At 36.4% G+C, this 23,895-nt stretch overlaps 2 protein-coding genes across 2 annotated transcripts in view; both read right to left on the bottom strand.

The window, feature by feature from the left end:
* Positions 1 to 23,652, bottom strand: part of LOC139129296 (uncharacterized) — a 413,410-nt gene extending 389,758 nt beyond the window's left edge. Inside the window, exons 1-3 of the mRNA XM_070694934.1 lie at positions 23,473 to 23,652; positions 20,394 to 20,841; positions 19,661 to 19,777 (exon numbers count right to left, since the gene is read on the bottom strand). Of these exons, the coding sequence (XP_070551035.1) occupies positions 19,661 to 19,777; positions 20,394 to 20,688 (412 nt within the window). The 5' untranslated portion in view covers positions 20,689 to 20,841; positions 23,473 to 23,652. The remainder of the gene's footprint in view (positions 1 to 19,660; positions 19,778 to 20,393; positions 20,842 to 23,472) is intronic.
* On the bottom strand, positions 14,484 to 17,543 carry LOC139129982 (uncharacterized). Its single transcript, XM_070695691.1, has 2 exons — positions 17,293 to 17,543; positions 14,484 to 16,755 (listed from the first exon to the last, which is right to left on the bottom strand). Exons 1-2 carry the CDS (start codon positions 17,342 to 17,344, stop codon positions 15,902 to 15,904), a joined length of 906 nt encoding a protein of 301 aa, XP_070551792.1. The 5' UTR covers positions 17,345 to 17,543; the 3' UTR covers positions 14,484 to 15,901.
* Positions 23,653 to 23,895: the final 243 nt, after the last annotated feature.

Genomic DNA, 23,895 nt, shown 5'->3' with positions numbered 1-23,895 from the left:
ATTGGTGGCCCATTATATCCTAACCGCTGCAGGTACAGTGATTTTGAACGCATTTAAATGGGACAAATTCGCTTGATCAGTGAAATCATTTTCCGCATATCAAAAAAGTACAGGGATACATGTACGCCAATTCCGAAAGATTAAAATCCCTCATGCAATTTGTGTACCTATCAGATTTCAATAGAATGCCCTCGGGCAACTATCTGCCTTTCATGTCCTTTTGTGAAGCTCTCATTATCATTGAAACTCAAAGCGCCATGCAGTGGTTCATCGGTTTTATACAAATGCTTACTCGCTGACCTATATGCGTAGCCTCTGTCTGTCTGGAAACGATGGAATTCAAATTACAGATTTCATGCAGGTTATAGAATTCGTCTGTGTCTAGGAATTAAAAACTGATCACAGCTTCACTCAGTGTTGTTCTGGGTCACTTCAGTAGGGTCACGCAGTACAGCTTGTTTATAGCCCAGGTACCGGTAGAATAATGTGACATTGCAGGAATTAGAGAAGTAAGTCAATTCCAACACAGTTTACTTCTTCAATTTCAACAAATAAAAAATATTCTTAGCATATATAGTTACAATATTATAAATTTGTCAATGAAAAGGAGCCTAGAAGAGGAACGCCGTATCCAGATATCGGACATTTATGAGTAAGAGTTAGCAGAATATTATCGCTTTATCATCGACGGCGCCGGTCTAGTGGGCAATGGTTTCGAACACAAAACACGGTAGTATCCAAGTATCCATACAAACAACAGGTTAACAAACCCGTGACCTCGATAAGGTCAAACGGGGCGACGGTCAGCATTTAAGCGAATGCCAGGAGTATATTGTTTAACACTATAGAATCACGGATGTAAAAACCTCTTTTGTACATCCGTAGTAGAATCAAGACATCGGAGGGTACCATTTACTGTACTTTCATCGACTAAAACCTCAGACACAGAGAAATTACGTACTAAGGGACTGGTCAGTTTCTTCGGCCTGGGGGGGGGGGGGGGCGGTGGATTATTTTTTGCCGACGTCAAAAAGTGGCTGACCCCCCTATTCCAAATTTTGAAAACAGGGTGACCCCCCTATTCCAAATTTCGAAACAGGGTGACCCCCCCCCGGGCGCGACATAGGTAAAATAAAAGGCGGACATAACGTTATATATATATATATATATATATATATATATATATATATATATATATATATATATATTATATATATATTATATATATATATATATATATATAATAGGTAAAATAAAAGGTGGACATGTCGTCATATATATATATATATATATATATAGGTAAAATAAAAGGTGGACATGTCATATATATATATATATATATATATATATATATATATATATATATATATATATATATATATATATATATATATATATATGTATATATATATGTATGTATTATATTTTACATACCGGTATATTTATATTTTAAATAGTCATTCTATGTTTTAATGAAATTGTTGACATGTCAGTTGTAACATAGGACTTTCAAAGTGTCAATCTTAAAGTTTGAATACAGTACATTTTGAATGAGCTGTATTTTGAATGAGCTGTGAATGTATTTCACACTTTCTATGCTTAACCTGATGTCCTGAACTGTTGTACAGAAATGGATGTCAATCATTAATATCAAAGAGGAAAAAGCAGTGAATCAAAAACTTTGATGGGTGTTAAGACTTGCCATGCCAGCCATCCAATTAGATTTCCTGAGGAGCCATAGAGAGCTTTTTTAGCCAAATCTGATGTGTACAGTGTCTGAGAGGATCTTTTCTTGTAACATTGAAACCATAAAAGCACAGCTAATAATGACAAAAACTGCCTTTTTTAACTGTTATTTTGTTCATAAAAAAGCATCTTTCTACAGAAAACCTGTGAAACAAAGGAAAATAATTGTATCAATGAGAAGGAAAGATATCTTGTCATTTTTCTATCTCTAAAATAAGTCACTGTATCAAATATATATATTGTGAAATATTTGTGCAAGTTGCTTTCTCATACGAAATCTTCATAGAGAGAACAGAATTTGTCATCCTTTTCATATGAAATGCAGATTTCATAATGGTACACTTTCACTTAGCAAACATCAAGATATCTCTGATTTATTCAAGTATGGCGCCCGAAGGGCGCGCCAAAAAATATGAAACATCCTGATATCTCTGATATATATGCCTGGTATATTAAAGTCATGCACCTGAAGGGCATGCTGAAAAATGTCTGATATATTAAAGTAATGCGCTTGAAGAGCACGCTGAAAAATATTGAACATACAGATATCTCTGATGTATGTATGCTTGATATGTTAAAGTTGGGCGTGCTGAAAAATATGACTGATTATTATAGTTACGCGCCCGAAGGGCGCGCCGAAAAATACAACTGAATGATGAAATTTGTGGCTGACACTAGCATTTTAGGCAATGATGAGCCTGTGTCAAAATTCAAAACACACTGACCCCCCCTATTGGGCATTTCAAAAACATGGTGACCCCCCTATCACCAAAGTCAAAACAGGGTGACCCCCCCCCATGAATCCACCGGCCCCCCCCCCAGGCTGAAGAAACTGACCAGTCCCTAATATTGGATTATGCCGATGACATAACACACTGCATGTAGTACATCAATTCAGTAACTTCTCGATGGGATTTGAACTCGCAACGTAGGGCACTACGGGAAGCCATCACAGTCAAAGTGCTCGACTTCAAAATCTCCGCCGTGACAGGAGTGGTTCAGTAACTGGGGCGTTCATTTTTTTGACCACGACCCTCATACTGATGGATGGATGGATGGATGGATGGATGGATACCTACACACATACACACACATACATACATACATACATAGATCATTTACAAACTTTCGATGCTAATAATTCATTCCTCAATTGATCTTCATGACTTTCTGGAGACAGAAACTTGTAGTCTCCCTTTTTAATGGTGTAAATGTCTGTCTTTAATATCAACCTGTGTTTTTTCTAATATAACTGGGCTTTTCTCTGTGTCTCCTTTCCACTTTGCAGTAGTAGACGAAAAAAGCTAGGTGTGGTAACCATTTATAACAGCTTAGCACGGGCAGCAAAGAAAGCAGTTTAGCGTGGCCATAGTCTGTTCCTAATACAATAGAATTGCAGTTCACGGCCTTTGCGATGTAAAGTCAACATCGGACCACCCTGTTATCTTACTCACAGCTTCTACGTTCACCGATCACTGCAAAAAAAACCGCTAGCAAAATATCATTGCGTAAATGCCATCGTATTTCCGTACACGTTGATTTTATTTCAACTTGAAGGCTAGCTCTTTACTTGTGTCAAATGTGTTAGCATGTTGAGAAGAAAATATGGATACGAAAGAAATAACTGACCAAGCTTCAAACAGCTATGGCCTTGCTATTCAAAACTAGTGGGCTATGAAATTATTTATGAGCGAGAGTTGCTATTGTTTTCAACATTTTCAAATTACCTATTTTTAAGTATTAATTCAAATAAAGGATTATTCACGTAGAAATGTAGGTCCTGTCATAATGATTGAGTTTTAAACATTATTATACCTCAAAATTTAATAAAAAGAAAACAAAATGCTTGGAAGTTTTTAAATGGCCTTATCAGATGAATGTATTCAACCGTCAAATGTTGTGTACATTTTACTTGTCAGATGTACCTAAAAGTTACAAACTATCCAGTACATCTGGCTGTAGCATATATCTGTTCCAGTTAAATGTTAACACACAGAAGGTGATGAAAGCTGTTATGCAAAATAGCAGTGCAAAGGCACAGAAAGTCTACCAAAGTCTTTTAAAATTTCGATTCACGAATACTTTTCCTGAACTTGAGAGTCATTCAAATGATTGATTTCTCGAAACAGCTGTAAGGAACTGTACTTTATTACGATTTGAATAGAACAATCATTTCTTACGATACCAGTTTTAAGAAATGCTATGAAAATGACCGTTGAATTGATTTTGACAAAAATGAAAGATATTTCAATCGCTGAGTTATGCAGTTATGTGATATCACAATCCATTCTCATAATATACGAAACAAAATATGAGGGAAATGTATTTAAATTGAAATACTGATTATCAAGCATTGACATCAGATGCTGAGAAATGTAAATTTTTGATGTCTAGAGATATTAGGGGAATATCAAAGTTAATTGAAAATATATTTCGAAGCAGAAAATGCGTTCATGTGTGAATATTTGAATGTATTGTATTAATTTCTGCTTAAAATGCCCTCATGACCTATAATTTGCAATGTCTTTGAAGTGACATATAAGCCCTTTGGCCGGAAGGTGTTAACTTCATGCTGAATTGTAATCTTTTTTGAACCATGGATATCCCATTTCACCATAATAAACGTCACGTAACTATGACAAATAGCTTAAAATCATGGAACACAACGGCAGATGATGTGTGCATGATATCTTTAATACAATCAACTGTTGTAAAACAAAAACATTCACAGCTTACGGTAAACGCCAATCCAACAACAACGTCTTTGGTCTAGTAGAATGTTTCCATGTGCACTTTGTAATCCAAAAATAACGTAGGAAAAAAGTAGCATATGATCGTAAAGTATTGAGAAATATATAGCTTTACAGCTGTCATATGGACCGTTTTTAGAATTAAATTGCTAGAAGACAGTTCCTATCCTATGGAATAATAAAATTATTTCCCTTTTGTGCATAGTTATGGCTGGGATCTTGCTAGTCACAACAATTGTTGAATATTATTTTAAAGCATGGGCTTATCCTTGCAATGTTGACTTAAAATTCTCAAATTAAAATAAAAAAAAATATGTTTCTTTTCACAGCACTTGCATGCCCTCCTGAGGGTAGTACCATGTAAAGGTGTCATGGCCTGTCTTTAAAACTTTGCGAAAATAAATTGCAACAAATACTAATGCGTTCCTTGCTGTTAGGATGCTTAACATATATACACATTGATCGTCGTCGATTCGTCTGTGTTCGTAGAGTCCCAGTTTGCCATCTCTTCAAATTTATGGTCATGGTGGTTGGTCAAAAGCATATAATAAGAATGAGACTAGCTGATAAACTTCTGTAGAGTTATAAGATGCATTTGAATAAAAAAGGACGTGATGTTTTGAAAATAGAGTTAAGATTTACGCACAACTAAACTATAAACATCTTTAAAGCCATCATCCCAGGTTCACTAGCTACTAGTATAGCGTACGATAAAAGTGAACTCGAAGGTCTTTGTGGAATCACTGTAATCTTGGCCAAGAAGTGAAAGTCGTCGATGGTCATAGCAATTTTTAGTACACTTTATTGCCACCAACAATTCACTTTTTTTGATATTCGGAGCTACATCCACTAAATCTGAATCCAAAATTATCCCTGGTGTCTAGTATTCACACTCTTATTCTCTGAATCTGAATCTTAAATTAACATGTAAACAGACAGACAGACAGTCATCGCTATGGCATTACCTCATATGTGTAATTTTCAAATTTACTGACAAGATCAGACAGACGCTAATGCCGTGGCAAAAGCAAATAGACTTTTATGACATTTCTACAGACTTTTCGAGCCAGCAAATGTGGGTGGTTCTACCTTCCATAAATCGACTAGTACTTTACATGTTGTATTTCCCTCATTTTATTAGTAAAATATACAAAATGAAATCTTCTACATGAAATCCAAAATTTATAATTGAAAATGTACAAAAAACTTCGATGAATACATTATTTCAAATACGCATATTTCCGTACTTAATCCATTCTACCTTTGAGCGGGTGTCGTTGGCCACTAGCTCTTTTGGCATATTTAGCTATGACATTGATGAACACTATTGCTGAACATAAGGTAGACAGACTGCAACATTATCCATTTATCATTTCACTGGAATCCTTGTCCTTATTCTGCCCGATGAAAGTAGTGAGTATGTCAAGCAACAGTGTATCAAATAGTGGCAATAAAATTTGTCTCTGAGAACAAAAGTACGACATAACATGTTACAAAATATTTTCAACTTAAAGATAGGTATGATGTGGCAAAAGTAAAGAGACTTTTATGAAATACATTTAGCAAATGTGGGTGGTTATACCGTCAATAATTCGACCAGAACTTTAAGTATTATACCTCTTTCATTTTATCAGAAAAATATACGAAATGAAATCTACATGAAATCAAAAATTGATCAGTATAAATGTATAAAAAGCTACAAAATGTATAAAAAGATACAATGAATACATTACTACAGCTTTCAACTTACTGCTATTCATGTTTCTCTAAACCAAAAATGATTAATGAAAGATATTTCTAGGAACAATTATCTTGCATTGAAGAAAAGATGTTGATAATATGGAAATATCAAAGATGTGAACTTGTACAAACTTATATTCAATTTATATTCTCTTGCAGAGAGATTATGTAAGGCATTCATGTATGACATGCCATGATTATAACAATAAACGCACTTAAGGGTCTTAAGATTACGTCCTTTGGGTTTTGTTTTTACCAATTAGAAAGCTGCAAAGATGACAATTTGACTGGTGTGATATGCACATTTAATTTAAAAACAATCAACCATGGTGTTAAATTGTACAAATTGTCATCTTTCATACCAAAGTAAAACCGACTCTAACATTGTAAACATTTTTACAAAAAGTCAGAAAAAAGTACACTAACACATGGTTTGTTTTGTATTTGCTACTGGAGAATACTTCCTAGTGTCATAACCATTGTGTTTTCAGCCAGAATGAAGGAACTTTGAGAAACATTTTTCTTTGTACAATTTTCTGAAATTTCAAAATTGAAGCAGCAATCTTTAAAAATATAATTTGTGTAGGTGATCATATTGTTTCAAGAATGTTGATTGACTTAGAAGGGCTACATTCCATTACAAGTATTTACAAAGATTTAATTCTTTCTCCTGAACCGAAGAAATTTGAAAACAATATCTCTCTCTGATGGCTAATTGGTCACATGGACAGCAATCATTTACAGAATGTGAACATCAAATGTATGTCTGGATTCACTCTTACAAACTGAACAAGGTGCAAAAAATTAAACAGTCATTACACGAGAACTCGGAACATTCCTAGAGATATCATATTATCTGTACTTGCATGAAGCTTATCTCTCATTTTAAACAAAACTGCAAGAATATATACAATGATTAAATCCATCTTAAATAAAAATGCAAAATTACCGCCAATGACGCTGTACTTCTAAAATGTGCGGCCAGGTCAGGTAATTTGTTGTTGGCATGGAGTTGTTGACAAATAGTTGATGATGTAGGGGCATGAGGTGGGATATGGACCCAAAGAACCCAAAAGATGATTAAATACATCAATCAAAAAAATTCTAAGCTACAGTATAAACTGCCTAAGATAGTTCCATGTGGAAAAAAGTTAAATAATTCAGAAATAAGAATTAACAGTCCAAAATAGTAATGACGCACTTCCCTGCTGACCTGAGTGTATGGAAATACACAACCTGGCACCTGTAAATTAAATGTATACCGAGTTAACATTTTAAGTCACTTTTAACTGTTTTTAATGGAATTTCCAAAGAGTACTATGGAAATGATGAAAAATGCTTATCTGGTCTTGTGTTTGTAAAACCTCATGGCTGATAATTGTCATAGTATTGAAAAAAAATTAAACTGAAGAAATCACTTTTTTTTAATAGGCATATTTTCCTTGAAATACATGACCTGTAAAGAAATATGTAAAAAGTGTTTAAGAGTAAATTTCTTTTTAAAAAATAATTTAATCTGTGACCAAAGGATTTTTATTCTTTGAGTTTACACATTCAAACATTGCAATTTGTTCAATCATCTTGTGCAGTGTAAAATTTATAAAATGACTTAAAAATAAACAAAAATTGGCAGAATTACAGTCTTTGTGATGTAAAATTATGGGTTGACATCACGATAACTGTTAATCTGTTTGAAGTACTAATATACTATAATTTAAAAAAGAAAAGTTCATGCAGAAACGGTAAAATATATTGTCAGCAATGTAGTGTTAATTTTGACTTTACATCAAAATATGCCTTTGCTGGATACCAATATATAGGGCGAAATATTAAAATCAGCCATGTTCAGCAAAATCCACACAACAGCATTGATCCTTTTCTAATTTGATTTGATTTGCTTATGTTATCCTTGTATGACAGTCAGTACAATATGGAACTTGAACACAACACAGTGAATAAGTATGCTGTCAATTGAATGGTGTGGCTGCATCCACATGCAGCAATAGGAGTGCCTTTGTCTCTCACCCCTCATTTCCAACCTGTTCATTCCTGAAAAAGTAGTTTGGTCTTATATTTATAATGTTAATAATTTCTGCATTTATTAAAATGTGCACATCTCAAAAACTTTTGATTATAAACATTTTCATTGTTTTTTATAGCTGACCAGTCAGTTAACCTGTTTATTTTGAATATTTGCGCATTTTCCTCAGTATTTGACATTTTCAGAATACCTTCTTATTCAATTTGTCATTTTCTAAAAGTTAAAATGCTCCTTTGTGTGGTCAAGCTTTCAACAAGCATCAAATGTGGTATTTCATAGGCAAGTCTGCCTCTAGAGACGGGCATCATGAACGGTGTTTGTTAGTTATTTCCTCCACATATTAAAACTTCTGATTGTACTGTAAACATTGAACATGGCCGACGTCCGATTTTCCTGTCTAAAACTTTCACTCATTTTCGTTCATATGACTCTGAAACTCCTGGAAACGGTTGGGAAGAAAGAGTTATCTTGAAATATTGAGGTACTCGCCGATATTTTGCAAAATTAAATGAGAAAAAATGCTACGAAAATGCCGACAGGCTTACACAATGACCGTTTTCAGAATCAGAGGCATGCATATGATTATCTGCAGGTTATGCAACAGGCCCATATCATGTGAGGCCATGAGGGGATATGCACGCAACCCAGTACCAAACATGAAACACTAGTGCACACAGAGTGAGCAAACACAAAGTGAGTACCCCTAACGTCAGCTCAGTAGTCTGTAATAGGTCGTAGTCAGCTAAGAAACCTTGGAGAAAGGCTTAACACCGGGGCTATGCCGCTAAGTCCCTTGATTTTTGTCATAGCTCAAAATCGTTCTCCTACATCTCAACCTGAACATGAACACCCCCACCAGTTTATGATATGACCCATCACAATGGCATGACGTTGACGGATCTTGACAGACGGAAGTAGAAGTTGACAGACGGAAGTAGAAGTTGACACCAGCATACTGGTTTTCAAATCTAATACCTTCTCCGTCTATAAATAGACACAAGAAGGTAATAAAAATGCAAAATAAACATCAAAATCTTCAATTCAAATTTGTGAAAATCAAACACATTAAAGACATGTGAGAAAGTTACGGGACATCAGATGTCTAGGATATCTAATTGTCATACTTACGAACCTAGTACTTCACTGCTAAAACACTACATTATCAAAAAAAACACTAAATACACAACTCTTCTTTCAATATTGTACATATTTGGTGATACCGAACACAACATAGTGTTGAAATCTTCATGTACAATTGCTGTTCTAAAGGAAGATAATGGCATCTATTAAATAGCTTACTGTTTCCACACTACAATAAACTTTTCACAAGAAGATTTTGAGTTTATCAACACAAGGTTAAAAGTTTACAGTTACAAGGAGATACAGCTAAGATGATAGCTCAGCATTCAACCTCAGAAGAGTGTCATCAGGCTATCAACTGGTCTGCATCTCATTAATCAGTCAATCATCAAATTTCATCTTTATCAAAGTGTAAAGCAATAGCCTCTCAGCATCTGTTAAACCCTTAACTGTTTTGCTAAGAAAACTGATGTTACAGCTATATTATGACTATAATGACAAGACAAATGATCAATTAATTTGATCACTCTGTCATGATGAGTATTTCTGAATATTACATGTTGGCAATGGTAAAAAGAACCATGCAGTGTTTACACAGTTTTCAATGCAATTTTGTTATTTTGTTGTCATCATTTCACACAGTGTTGTGAAAACTGTGAAAGGTTTCAACTTACATTTCACCAAATACACATACCTTTGGTGCTACATCTGACACATCAAGTATGATTGTTTGTACATTAAAACATTTTAAATTTGGTGAATTTTCATACTTTGGTGGATGTTTTTCCTGTAGAAGGGCCATAGCCAGACATGCTGGGCTGTAGAAATGATCTTTGCAAAATTTTTTCTTCATGTTTTGTTCTATTATATGTCGTTGCCCATGAACATCAATACGGCTATGCATAGACAACTGCACTTCACTCAAACTCTTTGCACCAATGTCTCCTATTTTATTAGAACTAAGATCAAGATGCCTAAGTCCATGCATTGACTTCATCCCTTCACTCAAACTCTTTGCACCAATGTCTCCTATTTTATTAGAACTAAGATCAAGATCAGTAAGTTCATCCATTGACCTCATCACTTCACTCAAACTTTGCACCAATATCTCCTATGTTATTAGAACTAAGATCAAGATCAGTAAGTCTATCCATTGACCTCATCACTTCACTCAAATGCTTTGCACCAATATCTCCTATGTTATTAGAACTAAGATCAAGATCAGTAAGTCTACGCATTGACCTCATCACTTCACTCAAATGCTTTGCACCAATATCTCCTATGTTATTAGAACTAAGATCAAGATCAGTAAGTCTATCCATTGACCTCATCCCTTCACTCAAACTCTTTGCACCAATATCTCCTATCTTATTATAACCAAGATCAAGATGAGTAAGTCTATGCATTGACCTCATCCCTTCACTCAAACTCTTTGCACCACTGTCTCCTATGTTATTATGACTAAGATCAAGATGAGTAAGTCTATCCATTGACCTCATCCCTTCACTCAAACTCTCTGCACCACTGTCTCCTATTTTATTATGACTAAGATCAAGATGAGTAAGTCCATGCATTGACATCATCCCTTCACTCAAACTCTTTGCACCAATGTCTCCTATGTTATTATGACTAAGATTAAGATGAGTAAGTCTATCCATTGACCTCATCCCTTCACTCAAACCCTCTGCACCACTGTCTCCTATTTTATTATGACTAAGATCAAGATGAGTAAGTCCATGCATTGACATCATCCCTTCACTAAAACTCTTTGCACCAACTGTCTCCTATGTTATTATGCCTAAGATTAAGATGAGTAAGTCTATCCATTGACCTCATCCCTTCACTCAAACCCTCTGCACCACTGTCTCCTATTTTATTATCACTAAGATCAAGATGAGTAAGTCCATGCATTGACATCATCCCTTCACTAAAACTCTTTGCACCAATGTCTCCTATGTTATTATGCCTAAGATTAAGATGAGTAAGTCTATCCATTGACCTCATCCCTTCACTCAAACCCTCTGCACCACTGTCTCCTATTTATTAGAACTAAGATCAAGATGCCTAAGTCCATGCATTGACATCATCCCTTCACTAACACTCTTTGCACCAATGTCTCCTATGTTATTATACCTAAGATTAAGATGAGTAAGTCTATCCATTGACCTCATCCCTTCACTCAAACCCTCTGCACCACTGTCTCCTATTTTATTAGAACTAAGATCAAGATGAGTAAGTCCATGCATTGACATCATCCCTTCACTAAAACTCTTTGCACCAATGTCTCCTATGTTATTATGCCTAAGATTAAGATGAGTAAGTCTATCCATTGACCTCATCCCTTCACTCAAACCCTCTGCACCACTGTCTCCTATTTTATTATCACTAAGATCAAGATGAGTAAGTCCATGCATTGACCTCATCACTTCACTCAAACTCTTTGCACCACTGTCTCCTATGTTATTATGACTGAGATCAAGATGAGTAAGTCCATGCATTGACCTCATCCCTTCACTCAAACTCTTTGCACCACTGTCTTCTATGTTATTGCCACTGAGATCTAGATGAGTAAGTCCATGCATTGACCTCATCCCTTCACTCAAACTCTTTGCACCACTGTCTTGTATATGATTGTACTGTAGGTCAAGATGAGTAAGTCTATGCATTGACTTCATTAGTTCACCCAATCTCTTAGCACCACTGTCTCCTATGTTATGATAACGAAGATCAAGATGAGTGCGTTCATGCATTGATCTTATCACTTCACTCAAACTCTTTGCACCACTCTCTCCAATGTTATTATGACTGAGATCAAAATAAAAAAGTACATGCATTGAACCCATCACTTCAATCAAACTCTTTGCACCGCTGTCTCCTATGTTGTTGTGACTGAGATCAAGATGAGTAAGTCCACCCATTGACTTTATCACTTCACTGAAACTCTTAACACCACTGTCTCCTATGTTATTATGACTCAGATCAACATGTCTAAGTCCATGCATTGACCTGATCCCTTCACTCAAACTGTGTGCACCATTGTCTCCTATATTATTATGACTAAGATCAAGATGTCTAAGTCCATGCATTGACCTGATCCCTTCACTCAAACTGTGTGCACCATTGTCTCCTATATTATTATGACTAAGATCAAGATGTCTAAGTCCATGCATTGACTTTATCACTTCATTCAAACTTTTTGCACTACTGTCTCCTATGGAATTACCACTGAGATCTAGATACTCAAGGTTCAAATAATTTAACCCTCGCACAAAGCATTTAAAGTCCTCATCAGCCCACTGCTTGCCTTTGACTGTTAGCTTTCTAACTCTAGTTATTTGTACGATATTTGCAAACGATTGGACAGGTAACTCATCAGAATCAAAATCTATACCCTCAATTGATGACCCACTTAATTGATCTTTAATGTAAGGGAAAATGGCTGATATGCAAGGAAAATTATGGGCAACGTTGATGAAGGGTTGGTTAACATGTCTTTTTTGAATGTTAAGTAGATCCTCTACTTCATACATGTCGATTTTAGTGTTGCAAAAATTTACATACTGAAGACTCTTCAAATGAAGTAAAGACTTTCTAATACCTTTAAACCCTTTATTATCAATATTACTGCCACAAATGTCTAAATGTATCATATTACTGAAGTATATTAAGATGTTAGCCAGGTTGTGACAAGAGGAGGGATAAAATGTTGTCAGTTTTAATCTTTCCATGTTGTAAAAAACTGACAGATCTGTCAACAAACTCTTATAATCATCTTCAGACAACTCCTTCTTCTGTGGAATATCTACAGCAGTAATTTTTGAAATGTTTCTAAAAAAGACCTGCAACTTTCCATCCTTTAATGTCAGGTTTTCTTTGTCAAAATCAGGTAAACTACCTGATACTGGTGGTTGCAATGTAATATGGGGAACGATTTTTTGTAGCCCAGACAAATTATGACTAACCTCAATGTCACATTGAGTACCACAGTTTTCTATTTCTGAAAACAGTATCTGCACTCCATGTGCACCAATTCTGTTTGAACTCATATTAATATAACTCAATTGACTACAGTTGGACATCAGTTCACCTACCTGATTAACATTTTGAATTATATTAAAACTGACATCCAAGTACTGCAGTGTTGGTGAAATATTTGATAGTAAAGAATGCATCGACAACTGTAACCTATTGTGACTTAAATCAAGCCTCACCAACTTTGTCAAATGTTTTAGGTCCAATTCTGATTCTGCCTCATTGTGTGAAAGATTTAGATTGATCAGTGTGGATGACAAAACTCTCATGACATGCCGTATTGTGACACTATCTAATTGATTGTTACTCAAATCTAGCTCTATTAAGTTACGGGCATGTTTTATACCATTGATGAGGTCCTGCACATCTGTAACACAACATTCTGTCATAGTAAACTTTGTCAGGTTTGTCAACAAGATTAAACTCTTACAAAGTCCAGAACATTCCTCTTCTGATAACCCAGACACATTAACCTCTGTAACTTGCTTCAAATTATCATAGATAGAGCTACGTTTAACATCACTGAGTCGTAAGTTATCTTGCTCTAAGTTGATTGATACAGTTGGCATTTGATCAATGATATGATGCATCAGAGTAAAATTATGACTTACACCGATTTTATCAATGTCCGTGTTTCGAATATCATCCAACAAATTTTGAACACCAATGTCATGAAACTTATTTGAGCCAAGATTAATGAAGAGAAGGTCATTAAAACTGGATATAACGCTACCAACACTGGCAACATTTTCAATGCAATTTGAACTGAAATCTAAATACCTTACAGTTGTTGGTAAATGTTTGAGTGTGTCAATTAGTGACTGATTAATCTTGTTATGACTCACATCAAGGTGTGCTAACTGTGATAGACGATTGACACTCTGACCAATATCTGTTATTTGGTTATGACTCACATCAAGGTGTGTTAACTGTGATAGATGATTGACACTCTGGCCAATATATGTTATTTGGTTATGACTCACATCAAGGTGTGTTAACTGTGATAGATGATTGAAACTCTGGCCAATATCTATTATTTGGTTATGACTCACATCAAGGTGTGTTAACTGTGTTGGATGATTAACACTCTGCTCAAAATATGTCATATAGTTATGGCTTAGATTTAAATGTGTCATCGTGGATGGTAAAGAGAGATTACTGCATGATTCAAGACAATTATTGCTCAAGTTCAAATGCTTCAATTGTGTTAAATGCTCAAAGGACTCCTCAACTCTTTCCAAATTGTTATGGGTAACATTAAGTGAAGTGATTGATGCTGAAATCAGTTTCAAAATATTTTGCATATCAACAAAGGTGAGTTTATTATGACTCATATCTAATTCTTCAAGTTGTGTGTAACTGTCCAGCTTTTCAAAGCTCCATCCATGAAGATCATTATGACTTAGATTTAATTGAGTCACTGATGTGGGAATGAATCTAAAAATATGATCATTGGCTTTCAGGTTGTTGTTACTGATGTTAAGATACTTCAAATTGCTGAAACGTTTCAACTCAGTAAGCAGAAGATCTGGCATGTTGGTGTCACTGAGATTTAAATCAGTGACGACTGGAGAAATGTGTTGCAATAAAACTTCCATATCATCTGTGCTAACACAACAATGACTCAAATCTACTTTTTGAAGTTCCTTTAAATGTTTCAGTCTCTCACTTAGCAACAAAACAATCTGTTGGTTTAACTCACGGCCACTCAGATCAATGCTTAAAATGTTACTGAGTACTGATAAATTTTGACACAATGTTGACAACTGACTGTTGCCTAACTTTGTACAATCTATGTGTTTTACGTTTACTAAATTTCTTATTAAACTGGCAACATCATCCAGTGATTTAAGAGTTAGATCACCAACATCTTGCAGCTGTGCTGTAGAGGTACACAATGGTAGTATTTCAAGTAAACCATCTGCAATATTGTTATCATCTACTCTTACTTCTATTTTATCTTTCATTGGCAGCAATACTGTACACCCTAAACTACCAATGCTGTTTCTGCTTAGGTCTAAACTGGTAAGATAAGGCATTGCATTCAGTGCCTGTAACAGTAATTTGCAATGCTCCCAGGACAATCTATTTTCAGCTAAACACAATGCATTGATATTTACACGGACAGTCTCTTCAGACAAACAGACTAGAAACTGCTCACAAAGTTCTTTTCCCACCCCTATTAGGCTTAGTTTCTCTAAGTGCGGCATACATGACAATGCTTTCATGAATATTTTCATGGCACAAGTATTTATCTCTTCTGGTATGCTCACACTACTTGAAATGGTTAATGATGAAACTCCTGGTTGCAGAGTTGTATCACTGCCAGATTTGGATATTGCATTTTTATATAGCAGTGGGTAGAACTCTCAATTTGGCAGTCATTGCAAAATCATGGCAATTATTTATTCTCACAGTACACCTGTCAACAGTTAAAGGATCTGACATAATATTTGCTAGACATTCTTTGAAATCACTAGAGAGGGAAGATTCATCATTCTCTGTGTACAGTTTAATGTCTTTGACCAAAGAAGTGTTCTCTAAAAGAACAGACAGAGCGCACGGACTGTATACTTTGATTGGAGATCCCTCTACATGTTGACAGATCTAATGTATGGTTCTGACCTATCAATTTGTCAATATTCCTAGCAAAAACAGAAGGCATCTCTGATTCAAACAAACAAGAGCCAATGAACTCTAAGTTGTCAATATTAACATAGGTTTGCATTGATCTGTGTGTAGCAAGTTCATTGAGGAAACATGATGCTTTGTCACCCAAAATCCCAGTGATATAAGCAAAACAATACGGCAGGTATGTTTGACAAGTTTTCATTCTTTCTTCCCTTAGTAACATTTGAATATTATGGGGGGACAGTGCGATGGAACTACTAACATATACTGCTGTTACATAACTATAAACATACTTGCTTTGAAAAGAGTATAAATCTTCAGACTTCGTCAATAAACCAAACAAGTGTGATTCTAGATCTAGAACACTTTCACCAATCCATGATGGATTAAATTTACCAACATTTTCCTCAGTGATGTGCTCATACAGACACTTTCCTATATCATTTAACCTAGCCATTACAAGTTCTCTAAGGTTCTCAACTTCAATATTATTTTCTTTACAATACATCTCTGCATAGTGTACAACAGCATACTCAGTTGCCTTGGTTACTGTCGGAGGAAAAGTATATGAATTCTCAACCCAAAAGGATACAAAGGCTGGGAAGAAAAACTCCTCCTGTCTCAAAATGTCTAGCACAGGATGAGACCTAGACTGTTCAATTAGGGTACTTCCTTGATCAATGTCGTCCACATGGCTTATCACATACTCTTCCCATTTATCACACCATGCCATGTCTGCAAAAAGGATTTACAACTATGACAGTTAAGGTTGAATTCTAAAAAACGAAATATTTACTAATTTGTGAATACTTTTTGTTACTGAAGTAATGACCTAGTCAATGATACATGTATAATTTTATGCAGTTACCAAAAGAAAAAGCATTGCCCATTGAATTGAATACAATGAATAACGTTTATTCAATCCTTGTGGATATATATGAAGAGAAACTTGTGCTTTAAGTAATGTCACTGATATGACATGAATAGCTGCAAAAGTAGATGGAGTATTTTACCAAGCATCCTCTGCCTCAGTTTATGCTTACTTTTCTGTGCGCAAATTTGTAGCTGAAACTATGACTTTGCAAAATGAGAAATTCCATAACTTTGTACAATTGCAAAAATCACTGTCTTGAATACCGTTATGTCCTTAATACAAAACTAGACTACACCAAGAGAGATCATTAAAGACGCCACTCTACATTTGATCCTGGACTTGACATAAGCATAATACAATGATCATGATATTCTATTAAATTATGCACAATGTCTTACCAAGCATCAACTCCTGCCTCAGTTCTGTATATTCTTTCTGGTCGACATCCATGCTGATTCTCACGGTATAACCAGCCTTCTCTGCTTCAAGTCTTATGTCAGGTGATATCAGGAAACAAGTAAGAGCACTCTCAACAGTGCCGTCATTATATTTCTGCCAAAAATAATCTATGTCATCAACTGTTAGAAAGCTCAGAACAAACAACAGGCAGCCAAAGGCAATTTTCTCCAGTACAGCTTTATATTCGTTAAACACCACAGTTAATTGCTCTATAGTGGCTTGATCTGCTCCTTCCATGATAAGTTTTCCCATCTTTTCAGCATGTTCTTCAGCCAATTTTTGGAGTTTCTCTCTTGCTAGTAGCTGGAGTTTAAGTTCTTTAAGTTGAAGTTGCACTCGTTCATGTTTGTCATCCTCTCTTTCTACTTCATCTATCACCACTCTTGTCTTAACTTTCAAAGCTGGAAGGCAAAAGGTGCACTATGTAGTTGATCACAACATTTCAAAATCTATCCTTCACTAATAAAAAGGCATTCATAGCTCGACCCTTAAGAAGAGAATTGGCAATTTGATTTCAATTACGTCATTAATATGCAGTGTACCATGTTTTAGCATCATTATCATCGGCAGCCAGTTTTCCACGTATATCACCAAAATAAAATCATTTGTCATCTGGGAATCTTAAAAGAGTTATGTGTGACAAATTAAATTATTTACATGAGTTTGCTAGTGTTCCTTCACAATTGTGATATGAAAATAAACTTATATAATCCAAAAGGCCTACCTCTTCATACATGTAAATTGAACTAGGAATGTGGAATGATGAAACTATTTATAAATATTTGGTATCAACAGTTGCAATGACACAAATATTATGCACATACCAGGGCTCGAATTAGCAGTAGTCCCGCGTCCACAGACTACCAACTTTTCTCTGGGGCTACTACCAAAAACCCATAAAATTGTAGCCCACACTGACTACCAAAGCCTGGGACATGGAATTACTTAGTGGGCGACATGATGTTGATCGCTGCGAGATCATGATCAACGCTCATACAGTCAACCCAGCTAGACACAGACAGGCCAGACTATGACTACATTATGCAACTTAAAAGGCGACAGTGCATGCAGTCGAATTTATTGTGACATCCTTTCAATAAAATATCATTATCTGAACTGATGAACTTGCATGGATGACAGGCTCGGGAAATGACGGCCAATGAACATTAATTTTCATAGTTATTTAATCACAATGTATCAATCACAATTAAACACAAAATTATTCAAACTGCAAAGAAAAAGCTGTCGGGCCATCAACAAATTACGCGTTCAGAAGTGTACCAGATAATCCCATGATAGTGTACTATCGTGGAGAAATATAGCCAAAATTGCCGCGAAAGTATTGGGAACATGACTGTACCAAGTTGTCAATCTGAAATTCATAGCAAACCCATTTTTAGCCATGTTTTGTTTACACGTGCTGAGTGAAAAGTCGTTGTCATGGTAAACATCAAAATTTTCATAAGCTCTGTGTATGTGTGAACAGGTCGTCAAACTTTGATGTGTCCTCTACACATGTTATACCGTTCGCCTAAAACTATGATCTGCAGGTATTGATGTCCAATGACTAGAATATTCACCTACTGGATAGAATCATGAAAGACAAATCTTTCATTGTCCAGATATAAATAAAATATCCTTTCCAAAAAACTCTTCATTCATACATTGAGTACCAGACTTTGCCACTGGTCTACCAACTTCAGAAAATGGTAGCCCAATTGGACTACCTTGGAAAAAAGTTATTTCAAGCCCTGCATACACATCAATACTCACATGTATCCATACCTATTTATTTATATATTTATCTATCTATATGTGAACGTACATCTAATACTCATTCGATTATAAGACCCTGTTTGATCATAAGATCCAATGAAAACTGATGTGATTTTAGTTTGCACTTTTATCAGTTTATAAACCCCACTATAGACATTTTAGTATTATTATCATTTTTGTTCTTTTAGTTTGTATGATTATCTGACATGCTTCACATTCCAATACATAATAATCATATGAAAAACAGACTTTCCAATTTATTGTATACATTATTGCTTAAAATATGAACTGGAATTTATCATTTCATTCCAAAAGAAGTACAGTGGAAGACACAACTCAACATGGTCATCATATGACTCTCGTGTTATGAAAAGTGCCAATTCGTAACTTTTTGTGTAATGTGTTAATATATCAATTTCGTATCTCAATGATCAATGTGTTGTTAGAACGACTAAAATGTTTGATTGTACAATGTGCTGCCAAGGATGAAGAAACTGACTCCACTGACCCTGACCATGTCAATATACTTACATTGACGTCCAAATCTCTTTCTTTTCACAATTCCACCATGAAGTCGCTTTCGATATTTTTTCTTGATGTCCGACGATACATTTAGTTTCGGTAATTTTTTGACCGTCTTCTTCATATCTAGGAAGAAAAAAAAGAACATTACTAAAAGAACTTTACTTAGTGTGATGTGGTCATGTCCCAATGTGGCTGACAGGATGACTTGAGCATCAGGTCATTTCTTTACTCATTCGCGCTGATCTTGTACTGCAGTCTGTATTTTTATGTATGTGTGTACATCAGTCTGCCTGTATGCCTATCTGTGGGAGTGATTTCTCACAAAACTGGCGACAAATAAATATATTTACTCCAACAAAGTAATTGGTTGTCTAGCTTTTTCATGTTTCATGGTCATTTCGTTTTTCTGTGTCGAAGACCTGTCAGTACTCAGACCATTCGTGGTAGTCTTTAGGATGATTTCCTTTGGATAGGTTTAACAATCCAAATTGCATTCATGAAGTTATATTCTATATAATGCGATTTCTTAATAGGAATTTTGTCACTAAAAGTATCTCTGCAAGCAGAAAAGAAACAATTGGCGCAATGACCAGAACCGAAGTTATGTACCTGTAGTTTTGCGAACAAAAATCAGTGGATTTGTCGCCAACACTTTTAGGAGGGGCGGCATTAATTTCATGAAGGTGTCTGATATTGCATGTATACTAGCAGTATTTCATAAATGACACACAATACCTACCAGAAGAATATTTTTGCTGGAATTCTGTGACTTTCTTTTTCAAAGGTTCTCTTTCGATCCATTCAAACAACTCTATGAGCAGAGCTAAATTCTGGACACCAATATCACCACGATCCTTTAAATGATGGAAGACATCAGATGCACTTTCAAGCTTCTCCATCTCTACCTTAGACAACTGATTTCCTCTGAGTAGGTTTTTCATTTTCTTTACATCACTGTGATCCATTTCACTTTCTAATTGTCCGAACAGAATGTTCAGTGGGCTGATGGTACTTGCCTGTGGAGCCTCTGCCATGTTGAGGAATTGCCCAGGTTCCTGATACTACTCACAATATCACTGTAAAGCGTATCTTGGCAGGGCTCCACCAAGCAAATGCTAACTTATGGACGGAAACATGACATGCACGTATGCAGTTGTAAGCTCATCAAACCATCAGTAATATCGAACCTGAAAAAACAAATACGAAACTGTAAATATAATCAGTTGTGTTTTTTAATTTATTTATTCTGCTATCCCTAGCTACAGGCTTTACTTTGCAGTAATAGGTCCTACTTAATACACTTTCTAGATACTTTCTAACCTATGCATATTGCACTGAAATGCTTAAATTGTGATACTCTGCTTCAGTAAGAATTTTCCACAGTCCCAAGGGAGCAATGGAAGCGTATTATTTAGAGAGAAACTGTTTCACAATTCCCTTCTTCGCATGTCAATCAGTACATATGTACCAACCTTACGATTTTATATGAAGCTTTGGGCGTCAAACCCATTAGAAAATTTACTCATCATTAACATAGACCGGCTACTTTGCCCTTCTTTTCATGAAAATTGATGATCAGATATTCGAAATGAACAAAACAGACGTTTGACTGATGCCAATTTTCTTTGCTTGTTTGGTGTTCACCCTTAGTCTTACAAATCAGGAGGAAGGTCGGAGGAATATGAGGGGCCACTCAAAGATATGAAAGCTACAAGGGGTTTGCTCAAAATGTGGAGAAAAAGAAGGGGGGTTACTCAATTTTTGCTGAAAATGCATGGAAAAATCTGCCAGATTGCACCATTTATACATCAATATCTTAAAATTTTCCATGCAAGAGGGGGGTGACCCCCTCTGACACTTTCCCCTTAGCCGCCCGTAGTTCTTCCCCCTGTACTTCCAATTTCTGCCCTGTCAGATATCTTAGTGAAAACCCTGTCATGATACCATCCAAAGTAATCAATACTATATGGTTGGATACAGGTTATAGCATGAGCTTTTAGGGACCGTCCAGTTTTACAGCACGGGGGGGCGGCAGAATCTTGTCGCCTGTGTTCAAAAAGATATAGACCCCCCCCCTGCATTTTTCGTGAAAAAAAAGATGATCCCTCTTTTTCAGACAAACAAATTTGATGACCCCCCCCCCCCCCCCCGGCTGAAAAAATAACAAAAACGCATATGTCAATTTACCAACACGCTTTGGATTTGAACTCCGGTGCACGGCGTACTTTACTCGTGTAGCAGAGATGCCAGTGCACGAACTTCTCAGCCGCATCCATGCAAAAGTCTGTTAATTAGGACGACTGTAAGGCAATTTTTAACTTCATTTCCATAGACAACTTATATCCATGGACATTGTATAGAGTAAACTTTATTCGAAAGGTTCACCAAAGGCAGCCCTCCGGTTAAGAGGGTCATGGGCCATTACGTAAGGTCAACTTTATTCTAGTGGGCCACCAAAGGTGGCTCGCCGGTAAAGAGGGTCGATCATGGCCATTGCATAAAGTAAACTGTACTGGACAGGGGCCGCTGAAGGCGTCCGGCCGTTAAGATGGTCATGGGCTATTACATAAAGTCAATTTATCGTAGTGGGCCGTCGAAGGCTGCCCGGCGGTAAAGATGGTTGATCATGGCAATTGCATGAAGTAAACCTACTTGGAGTGGGCCAACAAAGACGTCCACCCATAGAGTGTCATGTGTAATACATAAAGTCAATTTATTGTAGTTGGCTGCCGAAGGCCGCCCGCCAGTAAAGAGGGTCGATCATGGCCATGGCATAAAGTGAACAGTATTGTAGATATTATGTTTTTGAAAATGTGGTGACCCCCCCCCCCCCTTTCCTACCAGTGAAAAAGCGATGAACCCCCTTCGTGGATTCCAAAATTAGAATACCCCCCGTGGATTTTGTCCCCCCCGGCCGTAAAAACTGAACAGCCCTTATATCAACATTTTGTTGCAATGTTGAATTTCATTTTGTTGGCTTCACTTTTTTTCAACCATCCTGAGATAACCGATGATAATCTAGCGGGACACACCAGGATTTGAAAGGTCTTTAGTATTGCTGTATCTTTGTAAAATGTAAATATACATGTTCTAAGTTGGGAGGGCCGGGGGGGGGGGGCGGGTCAGTCAAAATTTCTGTGCTAGAGAGGGGGTTACTTAGACTGGCCCCAGTCAGCTGGCTTTTTTCAGCAGATGAGTTACTAGCTGGCCAAGTGACTGGTGTACCTTGCAAACCCCCTCTAGCGTTACAAGCAATCTGGCTGTTTGTTGACATAAACATATACGTAAGCAAATGATTGACAAGGACTTTAGACTTACAAAGCGATCGGTTTATCACAAGAACAATCTTGATTCGTAGCCGATAGTTATACAGCTATTTATAGTTATAAAGCTATACATGCACAGCTCCTGCAGTGCTGAGGTAATAATGGCCCTCTATCACGGCCAATATCCCATCAGTCTGCTGATGGTTAGTCCTTCAATTTGTTATATGTGTTGATGCTTATATGCCCACTGGGAGCAAGTCTAGGGGTTACTTAAATTCATCATGGTTGGCAGGGGGATGGTTACTCGAAATTTCAGAATTTCCGATTGAATTCTTCCGACCCCCCGGCCATAAATAATGACGGCTCCCTTACTTAACTGCCATTGATCTCTTCAGCTACTTCCATCATGCAGTTGATTATCACGACCAAATGTCAGCTTACACTGAACTAACTGCGGTACAGTTGCCCGGGGTTTGGTTGGGAATGCTGGTTGGATATCCAACCTACATGGACACAATCCCTCGTTCATGCAGCTTAACATTATAGGCCTACCTGTCATTAGGACGTCCTCTCTATGCTGGACCATTGACTCTCATCAACAGGATGTAGCCATCAACACAACCTCTACATTAAACCAGAATAACACATTTATATGTATTACTCTAGAATGGCGCTGTACCATTCGACACAACTATGAAAGGTTGAAGACTCTGACGCGGAAATACCGTGTGAAAACCTAGCAGTAATAGACAACCTCTACAACAAGCCATATTTTCGACGCAAGTATCCCTGGGTACATCCTCGATCTCAACTATTTTTCTTTGCCGGAGGAATATCAAAGCTAAATCTTCAACAGATCTCTCAAATTTTAATCAGTCACTTTGTACTTTGCACAAAGGCATAAGTCGTAAGTATTTCGCCAGTAATCAAAATGAAAGCTTGCCCTCTTTGTGGCCAGATACAAGTCCGGTCAGG

Source organism: Ptychodera flava, chromosome 3, assembly GCF_041260155.1.
Source record: "Ptychodera flava strain L36383 chromosome 3, AS_Pfla_20210202, whole genome shotgun sequence".
NCBI lineage: Eukaryota > Metazoa > Hemichordata > Enteropneusta > Ptychoderidae > Ptychodera > Ptychodera flava.
The sequence above is the reverse complement of the archived record's forward strand: the minus strand, read 5'-3'. Positions and strand labels throughout refer to the sequence as shown.

What these genes read in the sequence shown, in the direction of transcription:
- LOC139129982 (XM_070695691.1), bottom strand. Translation starts at nt 17,344, where the DNA reads ATGGATGTCGACCAGAAAGAATATACAGAACTGAGGCAGGAGTTGATG. An exon ending in GAGGCAGGAGTTGATGCTTG is followed by an intron (nt 16,756 to 17,292) that starts GTAAGACATTGT and finishes TCCTTTTTGCAG; the next exon opens with ACATGGCATGGTGTGATAAA.